The sequence below is a fragment of the Actinia tenebrosa genome, unplaced genomic scaffold (assembly GCF_029948245.1).
Source record: "Actinia tenebrosa isolate PJP-AT-01 unplaced genomic scaffold, QUT_ActTen_1.0 PGA_scaffold2__45_contigs__length_23673736, whole genome shotgun sequence".
NCBI classification, from domain to species: domain Eukaryota; kingdom Metazoa; phylum Cnidaria; class Anthozoa; order Actiniaria; family Actiniidae; genus Actinia; species Actinia tenebrosa.
This window is the reverse complement of record NW_028292579.1, coordinates 14,458,578-14,468,567: the sequence shown is the minus strand read 5'-3', so window position 1 is coordinate 14,468,567 and position 9,990 is coordinate 14,458,578. Positions and strand designations below refer to the sequence as shown.

Genomic DNA, 9,990 nt, shown 5'->3' with positions numbered 1-9,990 from the left:
TTAAGATGATTCATACATCCCTTTTTATTTATTTACGGTTGTTACATTTTATTCCATTTACAAAACTCACTTTATTTTATACCCACCCCATTGTGCAAAAGCTTATATTTTCTACTATGATAAATGTTCCTATCAATATTTCAATTATTATCGTTGCCTTCTGCCCTAAACATGCGAACACGGTAGCTACGGGCTGTACGCAGAATTTGGATTTTCGGGGTCGGTGTACACTCGTAGAACGAAGCTTGGGATTGGACAAAATAACAAAAACAAAGAAAGCATGGATTATGGTGAACAATGTGTATTGTTCTACATGTGAGCTGCGTTCTTTGTTTTATCTCACTATATATTGTTTGTTCATCCACTCCCAGGCTTCGTTCTGCCGGTTATGGATTACTCGATTTTCGCTGCGTCAATCTAAGGCCCCGTCCACACGTGTCCGAAAATTTTTGTGTCCGTATCCGTCGCAAATTTTACGAAAACGGATACGTGTGGACGGTGAAAACGATTCGAGTACGCTGCGTGTGGACGCAAACATTTTCGTATCTGCAAAAAATAATTTGCGGATACAAAAGTTTCCGGATACGTGTGGACGGGGCCTAATCAGTCAGTACCTTTCATATTTTTGACTGGCGCCAGCAAAAAACCAAATTTCAGCGTGCAGGTCGCAGGTACAGAGTTTGCGTGGTTATGGAAATGACATTAATCGCTTTGTTTCAATGATCATGGGATCGTAGTTGTTAAAGGGACAATAGTCCCCTTCACAGTTCCCTGCGCCATCTTGAAAGGTAACCGTACCTTTGCATCGAAGCGAGACGAACGGTGAGCTTGCAATGATAGAGACATGTGAATAATTGTTCAAGGTGTTAAAAAAGGATGAATACTCCAGTTTCGAATTCTCTGTTCTACAGGGTTAGCCCTGATTTCGTGTGAAATTACTTTGAATACTTCATGTCTACCAGTCAAGGTCTATGAAAAAATGTCAAAGTGCGCGTTATTGTTGAGGTTGTGCATTCTTTACTTTACCGTTTGGAATTTGTGAATATTTAAATTCGACACTGAAATGAGGTATTTGAACGGTAATTCAAAAAGAGACTGTCTACTATTGCTGGAAGATAATGGAAAGCCTTTCCGATGTTGCAACATACCAGGCTGTGTAAGTGAGTACAGTATGTTTCCCACTAACACGATAACCATTCTAGAATGGTTATCGTGTGAGTGGGAAACATACTGTCTTATGGAAAGTCAGTATTATGTTATTTGGGGCCGTGCACGTGCTACTAGTCAGTACCTTATGTTTCACTCAGGAGCCTAAATACTTCTATCATTTGTATAATAAAAAAACTGTTAACTACCAATATTACTAAACTCAAAATAGTTATTAAACGATTTTGTGCAACTTTTGAAGCGTACATATGATAAGTGACTTATACCACGTGACTTATGCCACGTGACTTATACCACGTGACCGATAACACGTGACATATTTCATGTGTCCTATACCACTTGGCCCATACCATGTGGCTTATGCTATGTGACCTTGTACCACGTGACCTACGCCACGTGACTTGTACCACGTGACCTATATCACGTGCCCTATATCACGTGCCCTATATCACGTGACCTATATCACGTGACCTATATCACGTGCCCTATATCACGTGCCCTATATCACGTGACCTATTTCACCTGAACTACACCGCGTGACCTATACAGCGTGGCATGATCATGTGACTCGGACAGAAGTCAAATAGTAGGGTTAGACGAGATTCGTTTCAGAAGTGATTTCCTTTTGAATTTGGTGGGCGCGATTGGTGCGTCGGGAACATCTGAGTAGGATAACATGAGTTGTAGACTACCAGCGGGCATCCCGTCTATCAAGAAAGGAATAACAGAAACAAATGTGAATGGAAGTACGATGAGTAAACAAAAAGATACATAAATTCTTTATTTTCGTTTTGCTTTGCTTTGCTTTGCTTTGCTTTGCTTTGCTTTGCTTTGCTTTGCTTTGCTTTGCTTTGCTTTGCTTTGTTTTGTTTCGTTTCGTTTCGTTTCGTTTTGTTTTGTTTTGTTTTGTTTTGTTTTGTTTTGTTTTGTTTTGTTTTGTTTTGTTTTGTTTTGTTTTGTTTTGTTTTGTTTTGTTTTGTTTTGTTTTGTTTTGTTTTGTTTTGTTTTGTTTTGTTTTGTTTTGTTTTGTTTTGTTTTGTTTTGTTTTGTTTTGTTTTGTTTTGTTTTGTTTTGTTTTGTTTTGTTTTGTTTTGTTTTGTTTTGTTTTGTTTTGTTTTGTTTTGTTTTGTTTCGTTTTGTTTTGTTTTGTTTTGTTTCGTTTTGTGATCAAGTGCTGGCGGCCATGTTTAAAGAAGCCTTCAAAATTTATTATCGAACCCTGAAACAACCTCAGAGCTGAACTAAGTCAGGGCACAGCTAATTCACAGATTGAGCCTTACAACAACGTCAGGGATGATCTAAGTCCGGGCACGGCTCACACATTTAACCCTGAAACAACCTCTGGGCTGATCTAACAGCGTAGTCACACTAGGGCCTTTAGTTCGATTCGATTAGTTCGCACACGATTTATACTGTTTAAACTTACATTTAGATCGATCACAAGTGATCTAAATTAGAGCGACTAGAGAGGTGATTTATTTTAGATCGGTCTTAACTCTAAACCGATCTAGCTACTATTGTGAACGATAACGTTTCATAATAAATCGATCTATCGCCAGTACTTTTGAAACGTTAATTGTCCGTCAAAGTTGTTTCGTGACCAGTCAAGCGAATTCGGGATAGGCCTATTACAAAAATGGCTAAAAGAGGACAAACTTCGAGTTTTGTAAAAAAAAAAACCTTAGCTTCTTGATGTTTGTAGTGAATCCAAAATTAAAGCAATGATAGAAGACTGGACTCAAAGAAATATTGAGGCATTTCATTTCATTTCATTTCATTAGCGAAATTTAAGAATGTCCTCGTTGACACATTGTCAGTATATATAGACAAAATAGACACTATTAGAACCTAGACAGTGAATAGTCATCTATTGTGTATATATAAGCAAAATAGACACATGCTATGGAAAAATGATTCTGAGATTTTTACGTTTTGATTCATTTAAAAAAAGGACCATACTTCCAGACATCGAGTGCTAAACCGTCGTATGGCAGCGCGAAGCATTTACGGCTACGCCGGAGATTTCGACCCCGACACCGCTATCCGGAGATTTACAGACTGATCAGGAAGCTCGGCCGAAGCGTAAGGGAGAGGTTAGTCGGCCCCTAAACCGTAGATGATTAACCCCTTGCTATGACCAGCAAACTCAAGAATCTTAATGGTGACGCTGATGGCTTTGAATGCATTACTCACTCCTTTCCATGTGGGATGCGTTTAGTAAAACTAAACGGAACGTGCATCATAGTGAATTTGACCTATTCCAAAAATTATCTGCTATGGAAACATGATTTTGGGGCTTGAAAAGTTCTTAAAAAGTCCTAGAATTATCTGTTTGAGATTTAGCCCGAATCTAAATTATGGTACTCGGTTTTGACACCAAATGTGTTTTTTGTACGTTTATGGTAGTTTATAGTGTGAACGCTCTCGAAAACTGAGCTCGGGGCACAGGGCACGGCTAACTCACAGATGTAATCCTGAAACAACGTCTGGGCTGCTCTAATTAAAGTCAGGGTATGGCTAATTCACAGATTGAACCCTGAAACAACCTCTGGGCTGATCTAAGTCATGGCACCGCTTATTCACAGATTGAACCCTGAAACAACCTCTGGGCTCATCAAAGTCAGGGCAAGGCTAACTCACCGATCGAATTGGAATTTAGCGTGTTAGATTGACTTACCATATTCAAAATTGAGCCACTTTGTTACGGAGCACTTCTCTGAAAAAGAGAAACAGTCATATATACCTCTACAGTTTGGGTAAAATATTTCATTATTTTGTGCGGCAAGTTTGGCATAGTGGTTTACCTCTTGCCTCTCACCGCTGTGGTTCTAGTTCAAGCCCGACTCAGACTCAGGATCATATGTGAGTTGAGTTTGTATGATGTGTTGTTCTCTCCCTTGCCACGAGGGTTATCTCTGGGTTCTCCAGCGGTTTCCTCCCTCCGTAAAAATCAACATGTGAGTTGAGGATTGTGTGTTGTAAATAGTAAATGTAGTGGTAGTGCGTGTGGTGCAAACCTCACGGAAGAGCCCCGCACGGGGAGTGATGATTGTAAAATATAAGTTTTGAGTTTTGAATATGAGTTTTTATCATTTCAGACCACGTGACATTCTTTTAAGAATAACATTTTTTGTTTGAGTTGTATCCATTTTCATGGGTACATGTTTTCTCATAAACATTTTTTGAGATAGCGAACATGGTGCATTGTGGTCTAACTTGGGTACACTCATCATTTGTTCATCATACCTCATATGGCTTTGTTTGTACCAAAGCTAGACCACAATGCATTTCGTTTATCGAACTCAGAAAAAGCTATGCATAACCGTAAAATGAAGAAATCATACTGTAGGGAATACCACGTGGTATGTTATGGGAGACTATTACGCCCGAGCTAATGAGGTCTATCCTTGATTCACAAGAATATTGCTTTTCGAGTGCTCTACAGCTCTCAGAGTGTTAATTTCACAGTGCTTAAAAAGACATGCGCAGCCGTTATATTGATTTCATTTAAGAAATTGAACGATCTTGCACGACCGTGTCTATGTGCTCTGAGAACACGGTAGTCAGCCAATCACCGCGCGTGTAATAACTCAAATATTTTATAATGTATTTTATAGAATGGGAGAGAAAAAAGTTGAACGATCTTGAGCGAGCTTGTCTCTGTGCTCCGAGAAAACGGTAGTCAGCCAATCAGCGCGCGCGTAATAACTCAAATATCTTATAATGTATTTTGTAGAATGGGAGAGAAATACAAAATGACTAACCCTCGGTGCCGCTCGATGACTTTGTTTTCTTTAAGTGATGACCTGAATAATGAAAGACAGAAGAAGAGAATGTGATTAGAAACCAAGATTGTAGGTGGAGAAAGAAACAAACGAAGAAAGAAGGATTGAAGGAAATGTGAGGATTGAAAACAAAGATGCATCCAAGAAAAGAGGAAGAAGCTTAAGACAGAAAAACAAAGAAAGTAATAAGAAACAAGGATGGAGGAAGGAAAAGAAAGGAAAGGAAAGGAGGATAGAGAAAGAAAAAAAAGTAAAGGTTGTAACTACCGACTTCGCAGGATATCGAAAACCGCAGTAAATAAAGCGGTTGACTCACCTTTGAAAAACTCTTTTATCGTCATTTTACTTATCCCCTGTGTCTTCTTCTTGGCGTCTCTCAGCTCGAACACCAAAACTGCTTCATTCGAAATGGATTGACCACCTGACGTCTGTATTGGGGATAATAAGGTTAAAACGATTGTCAAACGTATACGGGACTGAATCTAGAGAGGAGGGGTGGGGTTGCTAGGTACCAAACACCTCTGGAAGTGAAATGGCCTGAAAAGGACGCGAATTTTGTAGCCCGTACCTGGAAAATATGGTTCCATTTAACCAAGCCTCCTTCAGGAGCCAGCGGTGGAGTGGTAAGGATTTGAACTTGTTCATACTTTATGGTTCCTTTTCTGCCCTTACGAGGTCTGCAAGGGAAGTGAAAATTTTTTCTTAAAGAAAGATACGTATTTATTTTATTTTATACATACATCTCGAACACATTTTGAAAAATATAAATTCAAGAGTTTGTGACAAAATGCAAGAAATTCGCGTCGGTTTTCGCGCTCCGTCATTGCTAAGGAAGTGTTTTTTCCTTACATTTCTGCTCTTCCTTTGATGTGAACTTCTCCCCAGCCTGAAAAGCAAACAAAGAAGCCGTTATTTATACTTATCATTGGTAGCTTCAAGAAGACACCGAATAAGAACTAACGCGACCCAACCATAGAGGCTTTGCACCATCACGTGCCGGCGCCCATAATACTCAGCTTGGACAGCCTGTGATTAGATGGAAGAACAATAAAATCCATTTGCTCTCGGGAATTGAATTATTTATTATATAAAACGAGTGTATGTTCCTGCCATGTCTGCCATCTAACATGGTGCAAAAACTCTATTTAAAGTAATGATCCTTTCTCAAGCGACAGCCATATCATCGCAGTAGATTTTTTGGTTGTAATTTATTTCTATTTCTAAATCTGCTTCCGTTATTTTATTCATATTATATAATTTATAGTTAATGTATATAGTTATTGATATATTCTGTTCTTCGTAAAGCACTAATGAGCCTTAGGAATTAGCGCTACATAAATTTCACATATTATTGAGTATTATTTCAAAACCTCCTCTTTTCGCTACTAGTGGTTTATCGTTTATACACCACTGGTAGCTTAGCCAATCAGAGCGCAGGATTTGTGAAAGACCATTAGTAGGTTTAGACTGATACAGATTACTTCGGTGGCTTGAATTACCTTTGATATCAGACGCTTGGATGATTTCCCCCGATACACTATAGTAGACCGGTGGTCCTTCCTCATTGGCGTAGGCTGTAATCAATACACAATATCAACGATCATTGGATTGGACCATATAATCACGTGACTGTTACTATTTGGGAATCAATTGAGATTGCGAGTGCATTTTGAAGAAATGTTGCTGGATTAGTAATGCTGAATTTGCATTGCACATAATGGTAGTAAATGTTTGTAAATAAACAAAAAAAAGTTCTAGCTTTCAAAAAAAAGCTATCAAAATGTTTAGAATCAAGATTATTGATATTGCAAGCTTACTCTCAATATTATCCAATGCCATATCAAGAGCGTCTTTTTCTTCGGGTTGTGCTTCTGATGACTCGCCAAATCCTGAGTCACCTGCTTCTCCTTCTCCTTGTGCCTGGTTGACCTCATCCACATCTTGACCGACGTCAGGAACCTGAAACCATGGTTCATTTATTCATAAGTCATTGATTAATACATTTCATCCATCCATCCATCCATCCATCCATCCATCCATCCATCCATCCATCCATCATCCATCCATCCATCCATCCATCCATCCATCCATCCATTCATCCCTTCCTTCCTCCTTCCTCCCTGCATCCATTCATCCATCCATATACCCATCCCTCCCTCCCTCCCTCCCTCCCTCCCTCCCTCCATCCATCCCTCCATCCATCCATCATTGACCCATTTCCAAAACAATATCGAATAAGCTTGAATATTATTATGTTATTCTTTCGTCATTTACATTTGCATATAATTCAATTGGTTTGTTTCGTGACTAACCTGTTCCCCAGGTTTACATTTCTTTAGTCTTATCTGAATTTCTCCCGTATCAACATCTTTCAGTTTGTACCATTCAGGAATAGTTTTCTGAAGTAAATAAGAATAATCACGGGAATCAATACAGCAGCTATTTCTATACACAAACATTTAAACATATTTATAAAATGCGATTTGAATTTTAGCTTTGCATAAGTAAAACTGCAATAAGTAAAGGACATACCTTTGAGAGTTCTTCAATCTCTTCTGGAGAAAATGTTACAGATCCCATGAAGTCGTTCTGAAAGACGTCTTTGTCGAACATATCCTTTAATAAGAAAATAAAGGAAAAATAGATATAAAAAGGCGGGAAAATAGGAAATGAAAAAATTAGCGTAATGGAATTGGGAATTAACAGTGGCTCCATTGAGTGACTTTTCGTCCTTCGAATATGAATAAAAAATACGATAAAAATTTTATATAAAAAACAGTAGAGCAGTTCTAGAGAAAAGAAAAATGGGAAAAGAAAAGAAAGGTGGAAAAATCAAAAAATCAAAAAGAAAAAGAACCTATATATATATATATATATGCATGGATAAATAGATGAAGGAAAGAAGGAAGGAAGGAAGGACGGCAGGAACGAAGGAAGCAAGCAAGCAAGCAAAAAAGTAAGCAAGCAAGAAAACCAACAAACAGGAAGGCTAAGGAAAGATGGAGGGAGGTAGAGAGAGATGGCCATGATCGCGTAAATAATTGGATAAATATAATAATGATGAACGTATCTATTAATAACTTGTCGCTACTTAGCTATAGTACCAGTACCAGTACCAGTTGTTACTTACAACAATCAGCTTGTCATTTCCCTGTGGCATGGCAATAGATACAGACTCGTTCCACACAGGAGCAAGGCTCTCGTACACTACTTTTGTCTTGAATTTCTTGGAGTTATTAACACGCACGACACAAAATGGGTCACTGAGCCCTAAATGAAAAAGGTTCGGTGTTGAAAGATAATTGTATACAAGCTCATAGGTTAATGTTTCTGTAGATACTCGAGAAGGGTAATACTGTGGTATTGGGATTTGTTGTTCCGCTTCGCTCGTCATCAGAACCATCAGAACTAGCTTCACCATCACCATCACCACCACCACCATCATCATTATTAGCATCATCACCACCACCATCATCATCACCATCATCATTACCATCATCATCACCATCATCTTTTATTTTAGAGCATGCTAATTATTTTGGCAGCTTTAGCTGATGTGGCCCCACTCACACTCACTACCACTATGAGAATATGTGGACCGCATAGCACTTATGAAATACATGAAGATATAGAAATATAGATTAGTTATAGTGCTTGGGAACGAGGTTATTCCGGGTGAAAGCCCTTGGAATTAAATTCGGAAAAATTAATTTCCGACCTCGCTGGGAATCGAACCCACGACCTTCGGAATTGTACTACCGATGCTCTACTGAGCTAGAGGTCAGACTGAGAGCAGGCCGGGGTGAAATAGATGTTAGGTAGCGGTAATTATGATGCAAAGATGAGAATATGTGGACCGCATAGCACTTATGAAATACATGAAGATATAGAAATATAGATAAGTTATAGTGCTTGGGAACGAGGTTATTCCGGGCGAAAGCCCTTGGAATTAAATTCGGAATTAAATTCGTGGGTTCGATTCCCAGCGAGGTCGGAAATTAATTTTTCCGATTTTAATTCCAAGGGCTTTCGCCCGGAATAACCTCGTTCTCAAGCACTATAACTTAACTATATTCTATATCTTCACTGCCACTATTTTTACTGTTTTTATGCACACAACGCTCGACTCACATGTTGATTTTTAGGAGGTTGGAAAACCGGAGAACCCGTAGAATAACTCTGGTGGCGAAGGAGCCGCAAAGCAACGCATCAAACAGCAAATTCCAATTCACGATGGACGGTGTCCAAAGTGCTCAAACCAGTGGCCCGAACTTTGGAAAACAGTGTGTGAAAGACGACGCATTGTAAGACATGAGAGGACACTTCCGTACATGCTCTAAGTCTCTTATTCAAATCAGCGAACAACTTCGTCTTCGTTGCGATTTTTAAAATATTAAATTTTTTTAAAAATTTTCCAATTTCTTAAATGGACTTTGCCTACAAATTGTCAACCCTTGAAGTCTCAAAATCATTTTAGACTTACAAAAAATAGTCACGAAATATCTTGTGAGGTCTCCACTTCGGACTAGTCTGTTTGCTCAGGGTTTAGCCTCAATTTGTGTTGGATATTCGTGTGTTCCATTCTAGTGCGCAACGTCCATGGAACTGATTTCAAAGTGTTGGTATGGTTGAAGTGTTGTGCATTCTTTACTTTACCTTTGGTATTTGTAAATTCTGATATTAGAAGTTTTAATGAACTTTTTTTCTCCCCGCAAACGGCCAAACTGACCACGTTTTCATAGTTTTTCGTGTATTTTACTTTACTTTTATCCCCGTCTCACCAACGCTCATTACTCTTTTGTTTTTCTACTACTTGGACTTTTTTTGCGATTCTTTTTCAGTAATTTAAAAGAATTTTTTACTGGTCAACTGACGTTTCACGTTTGCCGTGAAACGTAAATCTAAAACTTTCTATTGATAGAGAAGAGGCAACCCTTAGAAATCTTTGTAAGAACTGGTACAAGAGAAAATTGTTTATTCAATAAAAAAAATTTTTTCTCAAGAGTCGTAACGAACGAAGTTCTAAGTCTTACTGTGA

At 38.5% G+C, this 9,990-nt stretch overlaps 1 protein-coding gene across 1 annotated transcript; it reads right to left on the bottom strand.

Annotated features, from left to right (window-relative positions):
* LOC148909340 (uncharacterized) lies at nt 1-8,346 on the bottom strand. Its single transcript, XM_089034095.1, has 11 exons — nt 8,083-8,346; nt 7,485-7,568; nt 7,265-7,351; nt 6,770-6,911; nt 6,452-6,526; nt 5,802-5,838; nt 5,521-5,629; nt 5,269-5,380; nt 4,932-4,973; nt 3,845-3,883; nt 1-1,874 (listed from the first exon to the last, which is right to left on the bottom strand). The coding sequence occupies exons 1-11, from the start codon at nt 8,344-8,346 to the stop codon at nt 1,747-1,749; spliced, it is 1,119 nt and encodes a 372-aa protein (XP_088890221.1). The 3' UTR covers nt 1-1,746.
* Nucleotides 8,347-9,990: the final 1,644 nt, after the last annotated feature.

What these genes read in the sequence shown, in the direction of transcription:
- LOC148909340 (XM_089034095.1), bottom strand. Translation starts at nt 8,346, where the DNA reads ATGACGAGCGAAGCGGAACAACAAATCCCAATACCACAGTATTACCCT. An exon ending in GAAATGACAAGCTGATTGTT is followed by an intron (nt 7,569 to 8,082) that starts GTAAGTAACAAC and finishes TTCTTATTAAAG; the next exon opens with GATATGTTCGACAAAGACGT. An exon ending in ATCAAAGGAAGAGCAGAAAT is followed by an intron (nt 5,630 to 5,801) that starts GTAAGGAAAAAA and finishes CTTCCCTTGCAG; the next exon opens with ACCTCGTAAGGGCAGAAAAG.